A 17,541-nucleotide genomic window follows, 5' to 3' on the forward strand; every position below is an offset into this window, starting at 1 on the left:
ACTGACTGAATGACTAGTTGCTGTCTGACTAAGGCAAAGTGGGAACTTAACTGCTGTGCCTCTCTTAAGATGTTAAACTAATTCAATTTAATTTCATTCTGGGTTAGGAGAGCCAAAAAATGTGTGTGTGTGTGTGTGTGTGTGTATGTGAATTAGGGGGCCTTGCTCCCTTTGTATCTCATATGTTAAACCATAGTAATGAATCTCATGAAGATGATTCTTAACTAAACACATGGAGAAAATGAGAGTCAAAAAGTATGTCTTTCCCTATGGCTCCTTGGTACAATGGATAGCTCCTTAGATTTCTAAGTCAAAGGTCCGTTTTGTGTACCAGTGGAGTCATAATTATTTTTTAGTGGAAGTAGAGAAGAATGATGCAGCGGAAAGAACACTGAATTTGGAATAATGGGCCATGAGATCAATTCTCAGTCCTTCCATACTATACCATAAAATACTATACTTACTATGTGACTTTAGGCAATTCTCTCTGATCCTCAGTTTCCTCATCTGTAAAATGAGGGAGGTTGGACCAGATGACGTTTAAAGTTCCTTCCAATTTTAAATCTCTTTTTCTCTGTCCCTGGAGTTCTGTCTTATAGAGTAATGAAAGTTTAAGTAATGGGTCACAGATGCCAAGTTGTTAAAATAAGAACAAAGAAATTTTTACAAAGCTTCTTGGATGGCATTCTCTGAGACTGGAGGGGGGGGAGGGGAGGTAACATAGATGTGTGTGTATGTGTGTTTGTGTGTGTAGACCAGCCTTCCAAGATGCCTCAATTGCAAATATTTTCATCTCTGTGTGCAGAAATAATTAGACTGATAATCCTTTCCACTCAACGTATATAAGTGTTTTTGTTCTGTGGATACTGGTGATATTTTAAGAGTAGGAATGTTATTGCTTGTCCTTCATTCTCAAAGAGAGATCCTTCAGGGAAGGCTGTAATGTTTTATACTTAAATATTTATGCACATTTATACTATGCTCTTAAAATATTATACTTAATATACACATTAACACGTACATTTTACTGACTCTCTTGCTTTGACCAATACCGTGTGATAATAAAAGTTATAACTGACCTTGTGAAAACTTCCATAAAATATTTTCTTAATTTCAGGTCCTTCAAAGGTTACAGTTTGAAATTCCCCCTGGTAGTCATAATTGAAATAGGTAATTGTCTTGCCTCCATCTGTTTGGTGGGACAATGAAAATTGCATAAACATATAAAAATAAACAATTAAAACATGAATACATAATAAAATAGGCAAATGATTTCTCATCCCCAGGTCTGAGGAGATTAATATTTCCCTTTGAAACTAAATTAAAACATACCTTAGCATTAAATACAAAAATGATTACTAGCCTTTGTTATTTATTAGTCCTCTGACATCCTTCAGGATGCATTTAAGCTGCTATTCAGTCATGAAGAAGAACTCTCAGATGTACACCGATAGTTCTAGATCCATCAAAATCTGAAAAATTTTTTCGAAGGAGGTTGGATATGTCCAAGTCTAACCTCCAATCAAGCACTTTTAGACTTCACACAATAGTAAATAGTGGATGCAGATTCTAACCCAAGTCTTCTGTCTTCAAATCCAGTATTCTTTCCACTATATCTTGTTACCATCACTTGTTCTTCCCCATAGCCCAGGCCTGAAAGAGGCTTAGTCAGGGTAAGAGTTGCAAATTATGACCAAAGAATGTAATAAAATCAATGATCCTTAAAAAAATTCACAATGTTGGCCTCACTGGCCCATGTAACTGAAGTAAGTAGTGATTGATACCACTTCCAAGACACCCCCAAGATATACCAATTCACTCCAATTAAATTCAGTTATTTATTAAGTATTTACTACTGCCAGGTACTTTGCTCACTACTGGGAATAAAAATACAAAAATCCAAAGACAGGGCAATGAAATAACATCAAAATTTTTATTATGAACAAATTGCTACTGACTTTGAGTTTTGCATATGGGACACATCTTTAAATTATAGATAAAAGAATAATGATTAGTAACCTACTTTGAAGGTGCTAGAGTGGTTTAATAAACAAAGAACTCGGTAGGACTTCTCTCAAAAAAATGTAGATGGGGACACGGGGTTATTCTGTCACCTTTCTATCTTCTAAGGCAATGAGCCTAAGAAAACCCACCCATTTCAATTTTCCAAAGCTCAAAACTCAAGTAGAAGTAGAGTAGTATGGTACAAGTGGAAAAGAACACTGAACTTGGAGTAATGGGCCAAGAGTTCAATTCTCAGCCCTTCTATACTATACCTTCTATGTGACTTTGGGCAATTCTCTCAGGAGCCTCAATTTCCTCATTTGTAAAATGAAGGAAGTTGGACCAGATGACTTTTAAGGTTCCTTCCAATTCCTGACACATTCTATCAGCAGAATCCTCTTGGTTCCAATCTTAGGCTTTAACAGATCTATACTCTTTAGTACCAGTGACATGGACTTTACATGATTGCCCATCCTGGGCAACTTTTATAGCATGATGCCCTGTACACAGGAAGCCTCTAATAAATATGTTACTAGCATCCACCCAAGAATAAAAAGTATAATTCTTAGCCCCCTCTATTCCCTTTCCCACCTGTCTGTGGTTAGACACCATCACTAAAGAAATAGAAAAAAGCTGCAAAAGATTGAGGACCATTTTGTATTTTTTTCTGTTCCATGACTTGCTGTGGTCAAAAAAATAATAACCAAATGATCAGTCTAGTAGTGCCGAATCTTGGTTAGTTTACCTGGAACCCACAAAGCCAACACAGTCTTTTGCCATGACTTTAATTGAAACTTTTCCAGAACCTACCAGGCCATATGGCAAGGGGCATAGCCTTTGTGAACCAATATAGAAAGCCAGAGTTTATATATGTATATAAAGTGACTGATCTGTTCAAAAGTTAGTGGAAGGAATACTAGACTAAAGGTAAGAATAATCAAGTCCAATTGCTGCCTGTATGATCCTGGGTAGATCATTTAACTTCTTTGAGGACCAGTTTCCATATCTCTAAAATGGGGGTAAAATCCAGCCAGTGTACTTCCTGATAAGAGGATTTAATGAGGTGAATTGTGAAATGTGAAAGTTCTATGTGAAGTGTATTAAAAGTGCTCCTCTGATGTCTCAGTATGGTGGAAGGGAACCTAGTTTCTACATAAAACAAATTTTCACAACAGATTGTCATATGAGGACTAGCCTAGAGGTCCATGCTCCAAATGATAGCCATCACATTTTTTTTTTTTACTGTAGCAACTCATGAAGACCCTTTGTACAGATGAGGAAGGTTATAATCTGCATTGGTATCAGAGATGCCTACATGGATAAAAACACCGATCTTTGTGAGAATGACAACATGGCACCCAATTTGTATCATAAAGTAGCATCCACACATATGTACAAATAACTGAACAGACACACATAAAATTAGAATCCAGATTCATATACATACTGTCTAAGATGACTCCAACAAGTGGGTCGGAGTCATTATTTAAAATCTCCCAGAGAGCAAATGGTTCTTGAGGAGTATCAGGCAATATTCGGAATAGAAAAGAGATGGTGTAGTCTGAAGGCAATCCCTCTGGATGCAAATATCTGTTAGAGGAGAGAACATCACATTTTAAACAATAACTGTATTTAGAGAGAAGTAAATTTGAGGATATGAGACTGGGGATGAAACATGCACTAAATCCCCAAATTTCATTTGTCTAGCCACTACTATCATTAAAGCCCTTATTGCCTTGTGCAGGAAATCTTGCATTACTTCCTGTAGTTCTATCTAGCAAATAAACTAGGGGCTGGATCTTAAAGTCCCTTTGTACAGTGGGGAAAGTATGTCCTAGACTGGAAGGCAGAGGACCTTGAATTCTGACTCTGCCACTTACCACTTTAATAAGTAGTGTAATTTCTCTAGACCTCAGTTTCTTCATCTGTAAAATGAGGGTGTTGGACTGGATGACCTCTGTGATGACTTCCAACTCTAGATCTATGATTCTGTAATTCATCCAACTCTAAGATACTAGAACTTTTTCTCAGAGCAATATTGTTCAAATACGTACTACAGCTATCATCTCTATTAGTTAAAATATTAACTTCTGGAAAGAGGATGTTGTTTGATAATTATTTCAGATGTCAACATGAAAAGATTAAATGATATAATAAGTGTGAAGAGAATAAAAATTTTCAAATAACCAAAAACGATTTTAAGCCCCAAGCTAACAGTCTATTTATTTACAGCAACATTTATTATGAGAGAACAACAAAAAGATGTGGATGGTCCTTGTAAATCACTGTAACAAAACACTGTTCTCAAATGTATCATTTTTTTAGATGGAATTGCATTTTCATAAATCTGAAAAAGCTGAGTTTTTTTCCCATTCCAATCTGATCCAATAAATTAATCATTCAAGTCTTTATCAAACACCTCTTTTGTGCCATGCACTATGGTAGAGTTGGGAATACAAAGACAGAAGTAACACAGTTCTTTCCCTCAAAGAGCTTACTTACATTCTAATGGGGAAGAGAACATGTGACTATGTAGGTGCACATACATATACATATGTATATAGTTAAAGTTATAGATAGACACAAGACATATTCAAAGCAAATACAGGATAACTTTGATGGGGAAGGTGCTAGCAACCAGGAGGGGTCAGGCAAGATCTCATGTACAACTTAGTATTTAAACCATCTTCCAGAAAGTCAGTGATTCCAAAGGGAAGAAGTGATGCTAGAGGTTAGGCACAGAGATGGGAGAAGAATAGTAATTAGATCATTATGGCTAGACTAGAAAGGGAGTAATGTGCAAGAGGCTGGAAAGATATTTAGGGACCAGGTTGTAAAGAGTGTTAAATGTCAGAGGAATTTATAGTTATTTGAGCCAAGTTGATAGTTAACTAGAGGAGTTCACTGAATGGAGGGTGACTTGGTGAGATGAATCCTTTAGGGAAATTACTTTGATTACTCAGTAGAGGATGAATTGGAGTGGGGAGAGACTTGGGGCAGAAACACTAATTAGCAGGTTATGACAATAATTCAGGCAAGAAATGATGAGAAATTTAACTAGAGTGGAGAAAGGTAAGTATGCAAGAAATGCTGTAGACAGAAATGCAAAGATTTGATAAATTATTGGGTGTGTGGAGTCAATGCAAATTGGAGAGCTTGAGAAAGCAGATGACTGAGAAAACGTCATTTGATAAGGCATTTAAGAGATCATTGATAACTTTGGAGAGATCAATGTCAGTTGAACGATGATGTCAGAGGTAAGATTAAAAAAGGTATAGAAGAGATAGAGAGAGAGGAGAGGAAATGGAAACAATGAATTAAATAATTTGACTGAGAGGAAGAGGAGAGATAGGATGACAACTAGAGAGATGGCAAGATTTAGTAAGGATTTGTTTTTAAAGCATAGGAGATACTTAGGAATACTTGTAAGAAATAGCAAAGAAACCACTAAGACAGGGATACTACCCTACTTTTTATAATAATAGATAACTTGATTTTCACAAGAACCCAGCAAGGTAGGTATTATTAAAGATGAAGAAAGTGATGCTAAGAAAAGTTAAGTGACTTGCTCAGAGTCACAAAGCTGGTATCTGAAGATGGATTCAAACTCAAGTATTCCTGATTCCAAAATCAGCACTCTCCCCACAGTATCAACTAAGAGCCTAAATTATACATGTACTTTTTTCCCCTTTTAAAAAAGATTTTGGTATGGTTATACTCTACTTTTTATTGTATGGAAAATGCTTGTGGAACATTTTTTGAGAACTTATTCTCCAAAATGAAAAAGTTCCACATTTTTTTGCTGTTGCAATTTTATTTGGTATCATTCTACTAAGAATTCCCAAGCACATGATGAAAATGGTGGCATGAAATAACTTTTTTTTTGAGCTCTGAAAGAACAATGACTTCGATATTCTGAAGTTAAAATGAACATACTTGGTAGGCTGGGAAACCAGGGCATCTTTATGGAGCTCGTAACATGGATACACATTGAAAGTGCCAGGTCCCATAGAAACCCCTTCCACTGCTGAAAAATCCTTTTCAACCAAACCAAACAGTTCCATCATTTTAAATCCTGAAAAGCATAACATTTTAACAGGTCAGAGTTGAATTGAATGGACAATGACAGAAAAGAGAATACATTTCCAGATTAGAATTGTAATCTTAACAAGTAAAATGAGCTTCATGAAATAAATGGATATGAGATAGGCTTCATTTTATCCTCTGGCATTTGCAAAATGGCACTGCCCCATAGCACTGTACCTGCAAGACTGCTGCCATCCTTATTGACCAGAGGGCAAGCTGAAAAAAAAGGAAGGTCATTTAGAGATATTTCCAAATGTACTTTCCCCACCTTTAACCTCCCCTAACCCCTAGCCTAAAAAAGAAGTTAAATAATTTCTACAAAGATTAATTACTTTGAAGCCTCCAAGTCATTTGTGGCTATTATTTTCTTTGGTTTCCCAAAGTTACCAAACATTTGAACCAACTACCACTATTAAAAGCAAAGCCCCAGAGCTCTATTCTCATGTATATATGTATGCATGTATGTGTGTGTGTTTGTGTGCTCAATGTCCATTAGAGTAAATGGGCTGTTGTGAGCATGAGGAGAAAGGAAACCTGCTGGCATTTTTTTCTGAGAAGTATTTATAGGAGCTATTTTAAGTCAAGCTGGTCTTTAGAGCCAACACCCATTTGATTAAGAAAAGCCTTTATCAACCTAAGCCCCCCAAATGGGAAAAACAAAAATACAATAATACTCCCATGTGCTCTTTTCTACAAAAAGTAACATCTGTGATGATAGATATTATGAAAGCCTTTGTCAAACTGACGATTCTTCCTCAAATCAGTATGGAATTCATTATTTAATAAGGATTAACTGCTTCAGCCTGGAAGCACCCAATGAATAAGCAGCCACAGATTCAAAGAACTAACTTGCAGATGCAGTTTCACAGACAAAAGTAATCAGCTCATCTTCAATTTTCTTAAAGGCATCAAAGTCATCCACAAAGAAGACATGTCTTGCACTGGGCTGGCTGCCAATGCTAAGCAGTTCTGCATAATCTGCATCAGCCACACCAATGGCAAAAATGCTGATGCCTGTGGAAGAAGGAGACCAGATTTCTGATTAGTCTGAAGAGGAAGAGAAAGGACAAGCAGAACAAGACTTGGCTAGTTTGTTTAAAAGCGCTGTATTTGTAGTCAAATGACCTGGGTTTGAATCCTGCTTCCATCACTTCTCACCTGTGTGACCTTGGGCAATTAATTGTGCTTTAATTTTCTTTACTATAAAATGGAAGAGTTGGATTATATGACCACTAAAGGCACTAACACCTACAATTCTGTTGTCTTTGGTTCAAAGTTTAAAATATATAAATAGAATTAAGTAGGACAACATATTCATCATAATTCATAAAAATTTGTGTACTAATTTGAAAACATAATCGTTATTTCATTACCACTATTCATTTTGTATTTTAAGTAGCTTGAAAATAGACATACACAATATAATAAAATAATTTAATAAAATATATTTAATATAATATATTGTAATAATTTAAGAAATAATTTTAAATTTCAAATTTATATAGCAACCGAGAAGTAGTGCTGCAGAGTGGGCAGAAGATCTGAGTTCAGGTCCTACCTCAGACACAGACTAGCAGTATAACCATGAAGAGACCACTTAAACTCTCAGTGCTCCAGACAGGTCTCTAAAACTGTAAGTTATAGACCAGTTGCCTATGGGTATCACTGGAAGGTGTTTCCAAAATGATATAACCACAGGATTGATTATATGATCAATATGATTATATTAATTATTGATTATATTATATCCAAAATTATATAATCTGGATAAACAAAGAAATATCTATTTCATATTTGTAAATTTTAATATCATAAGACTCCTAGGATGAAGATAGAGTCACAGAATCTTAGAACTGGAAAGGAACTTAGTTCCTCTCCATTCTTCAGAAATAGAAAATTAGAGGGACAGCTAAGTGGCACAGTGGATGGAGAATCAGTCCTGAGTTCAAATCCAGTCTCAGACACTTACTAGCTGTGTGACCCTGGACAAGTCATTTAATCTAGATTGCCTCAAAAATAAAAAAAAAGAAAGAAAGAGGCATATGTAATATATGACAGATCATAGAACAATCAGAGAGAACCAAACTTATTCTTCAAGAAGAGTAAAAATTGTACTCATAGGGGATGCCCATCAATTGGAGAATGGTTAAACAAGTTGTATGTGATTATGATGGAATACTATTGTAGTATAAGAAATAATGTGCAGAGTTCTCTAAGATAAGCCTAGAAAGGCTTGCGTGGGCTGATACAAAGTGAAATGTGTACAAAGTAAGCAATATTGTAAGATGATCAACTGTGAAAGACTTAGCTATTCTCAGAAATGCCATGATCCAAGACAGCTCTGAAGGACTTATGATGAAAAATGCTATCCATCCCCAGAGAAATAACTGATGATATCTGAATACAGGTTGAAGCATACTTTTAAAGCTTTTTTTAATTTTTCTTGAGTTTTTTTTGTCTATGTTTGCTCTCACATCATCACTATTATGGATATGTTTTGCATGACTATACATGTATAACCTATATTGAACTGCTTGCCTTCTCAACAAGGGGAGTGGGAAGAGATGAAGGGAGAGAATTTTGAAAACAAATGCATGGGGTGGCTAGATGGCACAGTGAATAGAGCACTGGCTCTGGAGTCAGGAGGACCTGAGTTCAAATCTGACCCCAGACACTTAACATGTACTAGCTGTGTGACCTTGGGCAAGTCACTTAACCCCAATTGCCCTGCCTCCCCCCTCCAAAAAGCAAAAAAAAAAAAAAGCAAAAAATTGTTTTTACGTGTAGGTGGGGAAAATAAAATACAGATACATTTTTTGAAAAATAAAATAAAAAGTTAAAACAATACTCATGGAGTATTTCCATTGTGTAGCTAGTGCATTATACCTATAGTGGCACCAAGGGGAGTTGATTAGGATACCCCAGATCAATTTATTTACCTTCAGCCCAGCAGAAAAAAATCACTGAAGAGAAGAGTGAACAAGGGCTTAACTTCCTAACCCATTGTGTAAAGTTCTCTTATTAAAATTGATGGAATTAGCTATTGACTAATTCAGGTTCATCCATAACCCCCAAATCCCTTTAAAATTTGAGACACAGAGTCAGTTGAAGCAGTTGGTTGGGTGGCATGGGCCCTGGCAGTCTAGAGGAAGACTATCTATGGAAAAAGAACCAAGTCCTTGAATGGAAAGTGTTTCTTGACTCTTGGAGGTAAGGATGGAGGGTTCCTTTCTCCTTCCCTCTCCCACAAAGGCCATGGCATCCTATAGCAAAACCACTTTTCAATGTGACACATCACTCTTCGCAGGAAGCAGATACAATGAATAAAGCATAGGACAGGAGAGACTTTATGAGTTGAAAGTTGTCCCTCTCCATGAGGAGTCAAGTTGTGGAGAGGGAGCCTAGTTGAGTATCCTGCCCCAAAAAAGAGACATTGTACCCAAGAGGAGCATCATGAGAACACCATATAAAGAGAAGAAGACATCAGGGCACTGAAATGCTGCCTGGGTCACATACTGTTCCCTTTGCCTCCCTACTAGTATAGAAACCGTCATCTGTGCTCTATGCATGCACTCATGCTTTTGCTACTAATCTTTGTGCTATCAATACCTTTACTTTGAGCTAATTAAATCCTAATTTCTGATTAGCTGGAAGTGGAGGGATAAAACACAAAGCAAAACTAGATTTGACTTGTTTCTGTTTAAGAGCTCTGGGTTTGGAGTCAAATGACCTGGTTCCAAATTCTGCCTCCATCATTCCATCCATACCCACATCAGAGATTAGTCACCCCTCACCCTCTACCACCACCCCTAATAGTATGTCTACAAATTGAGGGAATAGTCTCAGAGGGGGCTCTATGTGAATCATTTATGGCAGATTCCTGAAGTCTGTTAGAGGGAGAAAATTGGTTAGCATGAATAATTTGATAATATACATAATATTTACACACAAATCATGCGAATTTGGATTTCAGAAACAGGTTCCCCAGCCTTGTACTAGACTATAAACTCCATGAGGGCAGGGAGCATGTCTTCTTTTAAGTTTTACATCTCTCTCAGCAGGCAACACAAGGTTCTGCATACAGTAATTGCTTAATTAGTATTTGTTGAAGTTGAATTATTTCTGCCACCATTACATATATAATTACCTTCTAGTTGCAACTCCCTGGAAATTTTATTTACATCATCCTGTGATCGCCCATCAGTAATGACCACTATGACCTTGGGTATTCCTCTTCTTGTTCCTGCTTCGGCTGTAAACAAGGCATCTCGAACATGCTTAAGTGCTTTTCCTGAAAGAGTTTAAAAAGCAAATGACTCAATGTCAGAATGATCCTCATTAAAACAACCAAACAACCTGAACTTTAGTGAAATTTCCCTGAATAAGTGGATTTCAACAATGGTAAGTGGACTTCAACAGTATGTTTTCAAGAATTAAGTAATAATCATTCATTCTTTGGGGCTTCTCCTTACCTGTTTTTGTATTTCCTCCTTTGTATGAAAGATTCATAATCCCCTCAAGGAGAGTGTCTTTGGATTTATATGTATTTAGTTTAAATTCTGTTCTGGGGTCATCAGTGAACTGAACAATGGACACCTGAGGACAGAAGGTATACACTTTACTTCAGACTAGTTAACATTTTTCAAAGATCAATAAGTCTTTACTTTTTACTTAATTTATCCCATTAATTTAACTGACATTTTATACAATATGTTATATAGTGGAGATCAAAATTAAGAACAAATAAAAAACTACTTTCCTCTCCTACAAATAGTCTATGAAGATAAAAAGTTTATTCTTACAACCACCATATGAAAAAATATGGAAGAAAAAAATCCCCTCATGTGACTGATGGAATCTTATTTTATATATCAGAAAACCATGGTAGAAAGAGGCCACGTAACTTAATAAAGGTCAGAAAGTCAGAGCTGAGAGAAACCCAGACCGCCATATTCCCAGTTCCATGCCACGTTGGGCCACTAGCTCATTAGATTTCACTTTGGTATTCATGAGATTGCATAAATTTTAAGAAAGTAATGAGAAAAAAAAATATTTTTTAAATTACAAACTCACGTTCCCCTGGCACTATATTTTTACTGACACTATATTTTTATGTGATCATCAAATCAACCATTTTTTATCCAAGTCAGTTTTTTAACTTTTAAAAAATATCATGTGAAAGAGAATGGATTAAATCATCAATCAGATGAGACATATCTGTATGTACATATATGTGTAGCTGTAAATATGTGTTATACATAATATCTATATATGTATATGTGCATGTAGTTATATTGCATATTCACATGTCTATATATAGATATGTATGTGAAATATATACATACATACACATACACATATACATACACATACACATATACATACACACACACCAAATTCTGCACTCTTCATCTGGAACCTCTCATCATACAGTCATGGTTTTCACCTCTCTGCTTTCTACATTAAAGAGCGCTCAAATCTGGGAAGGTCAACTGGGGGAATGTGACGCTGTGGGTCCATTTTCTACCACTTGCCTTTATTTCTGGGAAACTTTAGGCTTTTTGTGTGTTCTCCAAATAATGACAGAAGACCAGAAACAATCAATTTCATAGCCACATTTTCACAGGCATTAGTTTTACAAAATGATGGACTTGTATGATTGATGGGTGGGACTTACTTGAGTTCCATCCACTCCAATCTTGTCCAGGGCACCAACAGTATTATATAGGAATTTAATGATCTTATTGAAATTTTCATCTCCAATGCTCCAGGATCCATCCACCATGAACACTAGGTCTGCCTTGGCAGCTTTACAAACTGCAGAGCAAGAATTGTTTAAGAATCAGAGATAACATTTAACTACTCTAAGCCTCAAAAATCTGAAGATTCCTCTTCATGGTTGCTGAAAGATTTAACTGGAGGAAAAATTCTCTATCTACATTTTCCTTAAGGCAGGGGTTCTTAACCATTTTTGTGTCATGGACCCCCTTTGGCAGTCTAGTAGAGCTTATTGACACCTCAGAATAAATTTTAAAATTTATAATTTAAAGAAGTTCTAAATCTTAGGTAGAAGTTAGTGAAAATAAGGACCTATTGTTCCATCCAAATTCATTACCCACAGGCCTCTTGGAGGTCCATGGAGGTGATGAAGAGAGAGAGAGCATTCTATGAATGAGGGACAGCCAGTGGAAATGCCAGAGCTGGGAGATGGAGTGTCTTGTTTGAGAAATAGCAAGGAGACCAGTGTCACTAGTTTGAAGTTTCCTCACTATCTCTCACTCCCAAATCCAATTTGTTGACAAAGTCTATTGAGTTTATATTTGTTAACACTTCTCAAATATACCAGCTTCTCTTCTCTGCTACTGTCACCACCCTGGTATAGACCCTCATCTTCTCAGATCTGAAGTATTATAATAGCCTGCTGATTGGTCTGCTTGCTACAAGGCTCTTCCCATTCCAGTCTATCCTCCACTAAAGTGATTTTCCTAAAGAGTAGATTCAACCATGTCCCCACTCTAATTTAATAAACTCCAGTGGCTTCCTATTAGCTCCAGAATCAAATATAAAATCCTGTTTGGCATTCAAAGTCCTTTAAAAAAAAAGTCTAAAAGTGTACCATCCCTCCCCCAAATACACACCTTTTCAATCTCCTTATAGCTTAAGCTCCTCCCATTCTTCATGGAAACTTCAAACTAGTGACACTGGTCTCCTTGCTATTTCTCAAACAAGACACTCCATCTCCCAGCTCTGGCATTTCCACTGGCTGTCCCTCATTCATAGAATGCTCTCTCTCTCTCTTCATCACCTCCTGGCTTCCCTGGTTTCCTTCAAGTTAAAATCCCGCCTTCCACAGGAATTAAGCCTTCTTAATTCTAGTGCCTTCCTTCTATAAAGATGGTTAGTATATAGTTATTTGCATATTATCTTTCTACCCCTTCTCTCCTCCACTAGGATTTGAGCTCCTTCTGGACAGGGACTAACTGCCTTTTGCCTTTCCTTCTATCTCTAGCTCTTAATTCAGTGACTGACATATAGACTGACTTCATTAGTTGGAGAATGCCTTCTACCAGCACATATTGCAAACTTAAAACAGAATTGTAAATGTTTATTCATAAACTTCCTAATTTTTCTTCCCTTTTAGAAACATTCATTGATTTTGTTCTTCAGACTAAACATATTGAAAGAAAATGGCATATTTATAATAGATAATTCTCTTTAAGGACAGGAACTATAGCTTTATGCAGCTGCTTTGGTACTAACTCATTGGAGTCCAGCACATCCTTATTATTACATGTGATATATTGAAACAATACATTTGTGTATCATATAGTGTACAATTAATGTAGAATGTAGTTCATTAGTATTATATTTCATTTGCCCAATAGACTATATCAATAATTTAATAGTAGTCATAGTAAAATAGTTAACACAGAAGATGCCTTTGGCTACCCATATAAGCTTTTAACTCATCAAATTGAAGTGACAAAAATTGAAAGCTGCAAGTGTATTATTATTATCTTACCTTCCTTTGCTGGAGGAATGGTTGGAGGAGGTGTGGTTGTTGCTGGTGGTAGAGTTGGAATTGGCCCTAGAAATTGGAGAAAAGCAAAAAGAGCCCAAAGGAGACGTCATTAAAGAGACAATAATTTTTTGAGGGGGGTGGGGCTTCAATTATTTTGACAACAACATCAATATGTTCTTCCTTAGGATTTTGTGGCTACAGATATCAACAACAATTTGTGCGAATTAGCTCCTCTATCTCCTCATCTGCAGACAGAAGCCTGGGTGCAATTTTCAGATAATTCCATTTAGCCACCTGGAATAAATTTAGTGAAACGTCAGTTCTAAAGTGGTTGTAACATTGATTTAGTGTAATAGTTTTGGGAAAAGCACATTTCTATTTGAGTTACTGGCCAAGTTCAAACACAGAAGAAGGCAGAAGCTCAACTTCTGCCTGCATAATTAACAACAGAATATCAGTCCTTGTTCAACTGAACGTCTTTTTCCAATACTACTGAATTGGGTGTCATCAGACTTCAGACTGAGGGAGGAAAGAGTCTGACCATTCTCCAAGCTCATCTGAAAATTCTGTAGTACTGGGTTAAATTCTGAAAGCTATGTTTGAAAAAGAACATCGAGTGTACACAGTAATAGCAATATTATTCGATGAAGAACATTCAGGGAATGACTTAGCTATTCTCAGCAATACAATGATCCAAGACAATCCCAAAGGACTAATGATGAAGCACACTATCCACCTCCAGAGAAAGAACTGATAGTCATTGAATACAGACTGAAACATTCTGTGTTTCACTTTCTTTTTTTTCTTTTGTTCAAGTCTTTGTATAAAATGACTAATATGAAAATATTTTACATAATTTCACATGTATAATCTATATCTGATTGCTTACCATCTCAGGGAGGGGGAAGGGCAGGGAAGGATCGAATTTGGAAATCAAAACTTTAAATAAAAATGTTTAAAATTGTAAAAAAGAAAGAAAAAAGGAGGAGCTTACATTCTAATGAATTATGCAAGTACACATAAATTAGATGTATTATAAATATAAAGGGAATAAATACAAATATATACATGCACGTGTATATGTGTATATGTATATATCCACACATATATATGTATGTATATTACAAAGTAGTTTGGAAAGAATGGTATCAGCAACTGGGGAATGGGAAGGTCATGAATTCAAGATTAGGTAAGGTTGGAATTGACCTTGGATGTTCTAACTCTATTGTAATGGCAATGGAAATTTGAAGATCTTCCTTGCCCCTTAATAGGCTGAATGTAATCACAAGGAGCCTTTGGTGGGAGGAATGCTAAAGGGTAGAGCAGAGTTCACAAGAAGTTGGGATGTCAGAACAGTTAGAACTGGAGGTAGGAGAGGACAGCACCCAGGTAGACAGCTGGACTTGTGAGTGTTGGTTTGTAGGAAGTCTAAAGGATGGTGTGGCTCTCTGATGCATTGTGGTATATTAACTTCTTTGCTACTATAATAGATTCTGCTTTCTGGTTTGGGGATTCAGTTTTCTGGTGTCTGAATAAATGTTTTGCTTTGGTCTTCTATATGGAGGGTCCATTATATTTTGTGATTGAGAACTATGCCAGCATATTTACAGTTGCCACCAGTGCTGTGAATACTGTGTTGGCACTACATCTATATAGAAAAGTCAATTGTAGGATATTACTGAGAAATGGTCATTCAGTTTTTTTCTGAAGGCTCTAGTTGGGGGGGGGGGGGAGGCCCACTAGTTCTTGGCCAGCCCAGGATAACTGAGATTGTAACCTTAAATCTGCTTATGTGAAACTTCCATCCACTTCTCCTATTTCTGCCACCTGGGGCCATTTGTTTAATTTCATTGGCTCCTTTAAAATATCAGATTAAGAAACAAACATATCCTAAGAACAAAACAAAACAAAAACAAAAAGAACATTGATATCAACATTGATGTTACATCTATGAAGCTGCTAGAAGCTAAATTATATGAGAAACAATGAAAAAAGAGGTGTGTGTTTAATTAGTTTGGAGAAAAGACTACACCTGTATAATTGACACCATATTGTTTGCCTTCTCAACAGGTAAGAGAATTGGAGAGAGAGAAAGAAAATTTGGAACTCAAAATATTATTTAAAATGCTAATAAATAAAATTTCAGAAATAAAAAAATGCGAATTGATGACAGATTACTTCAAATATCTAAAGAGTATCACAGAAGATAAAGAAAATTTTTAGAAAACTTGGTTTCTAAGGTAAAAGTAGTACCATTGGGTAGAATACATAAAGGAAGGCAGATTTTAGCTCAAAATAAGCAAGAACTTTCTGACAATCAGAGTTGTCTGACAATCTAACAGGCTTCTATGTGACAACATTTATTTCCTGTCATTAGAAGTGTTTGAGCAGCTGGAAGTTTAAGCATTAGAAGTGTTTGTTTCATTATCAATTTTCACTGATACCATGAAAGGAATATCTGTATTAGGTAGAATATTGAACTATATGGTTTCTAATGTTGCCCCCAGTTCAATGATGTATAACTATTAAACTAATAGCAATAGTGAAACGAATTCATGTAAATTCTTAGTGTGAAACATTTTTGTAAGTTTCCTAAAAGTCATTACAGTTCACCTCAAAGACATTGCATTTGATTCCTATGAAATCTTTAGAAGTGATAAATTGATAATCATTATCAATCCTCCTCTCACATCTATACATACACAATTACAATAAATTTGTGAAAAACTAAGACATTGCAAATGTTTTATCTTTAAAGCAAGAGCAAAACTCAAGTGAAATTGTCAAATAGGTTCTCTGTGGTTCTGAAGTCTGCCAAAGTGGCCAAAATAATGTCCTTGTTTGCCAACCACACAGTTACTGAGTGAAAATGAGCCATTAGGAACAAGGTGGGGCTTGATAGGAACTGTTCATCCTATACATAGGGAAGTTGTTTTCTAAGATTTGTAGAAGTGGTGTGTAAAGGAGGGAAGGGATTTGCTTTGCTTTACATTTGTCCCCAAGGCCAGGCAAAAGTCAATGGGTAAAAGTTACCATAAGATTAATTTCAGTGTAATTCAAGAACTTTCTAATGCATACTTCTCACAGACTGAATAATCATGAGGAATGTTTTAGAAGAAAGTTCACCCTGAATGTGAAATTGGGCTGGGTAGCCTCTAAAGTCCTAATATTCTAAGGGATCGCCTAGCTCTGAATGTCTATGACTCTCAAACTCCTGGAGTCTCTTTCCTAAACAACTGTCCCCCTCCTTTTTAAAGAAGATGACATTATTGATGGCTCTTTGTATCACAACCCATGTCTTAAAAGATGTAGGCACAGCCAACACACATAAAGTTAAGTGTACAGCCTTCAAATGCCTTGCCTCCGTGGGGATTCCAAGTAAAGCCTTGGGTAGTTGTGTAAATCAGGGTTACCCCCAGAACAGTTATTAAAATGAAGGAATGTTCTATGTATGCAGACTTTAAATCATGAGAAAGCTAGTAGGCTCCAATATATGCTATTTCATTAACCTAACATTCTCCCTGGTCTTCAGAAGTCTTCAAATAATGGACAATGAAAAATGCCTTCTTTTAATTATGTGTGTGTTCCCCTTCAGCACATCAGATCTACAGCCAAGTTGGAAAAAATGGGAAAGCTTTTTAAGCTGGCAATAATTCCTCAGAGGGTCAATGAATGGGAGTTGATTGGCTCCACTCCCACCCCCATGGCTCTGGTAATATGCCACTGTTTTAATGTCAAGACCTAGTTATTACGCCCTATTCCTCTTGCTACATACCACAAATGTTTCTTTATGGATACTGATTACAATATAAGTCATTGTAGCTGGGACTTTGTTAACCTATGGACTGATATCTAGTCCTCTATGAAGCATGTACCAAGGGTGGAAAAAATCATAGTAATGAGGACCATTGGATGACCTGGAACTTGAA

At 36.3% G+C, this 17,541-nt stretch overlaps 1 protein-coding gene across 3 annotated transcripts in view; it reads right to left on the reverse strand.

Annotated features, from left to right (window-relative positions):
• The window catches only part of COL14A1 (collagen type XIV alpha 1 chain), a 253,970-nt gene that overhangs the window by 95,222 nt on the left and 141,207 nt on the right, over positions 1–17,541 (reverse strand). For all 3 annotated transcript variants that reach the window (XM_069081354.1, XM_069081352.1, XM_069081353.1), the window contains exons 25-33: positions 13,613–13,678; positions 11,768–11,907; positions 10,563–10,686; positions 10,238–10,381; positions 6,940–7,104; positions 6,268–6,306; positions 5,941–6,079; positions 3,452–3,594; positions 1,080–1,189 (exon numbers count right to left, since the gene is read on the reverse strand). In XM_069081354.1, the coding sequence (XP_068937455.1) occupies positions 1,080–1,189; positions 3,452–3,594; positions 5,941–6,079; positions 6,268–6,306; positions 6,940–7,104; positions 10,238–10,381; positions 10,563–10,686; positions 11,768–11,907; positions 13,613–13,678 (1,070 nt within the window). The remainder of the gene's footprint in view (positions 1–1,079; positions 1,190–3,451; positions 3,595–5,940; positions 6,080–6,267; positions 6,307–6,939; positions 7,105–10,237; positions 10,382–10,562; positions 10,687–11,767; positions 11,908–13,612; positions 13,679–17,541) is intronic.

This window comes from Petaurus breviceps, unplaced genomic scaffold (genome assembly GCF_028583685.1).
Source record: "Petaurus breviceps papuanus isolate PSGF00001 unplaced genomic scaffold, PetGlider_PUasm1.0 98, whole genome shotgun sequence".
NCBI lineage: Eukaryota > Metazoa > Chordata > Mammalia > Diprotodontia > Petauridae > Petaurus > Petaurus breviceps.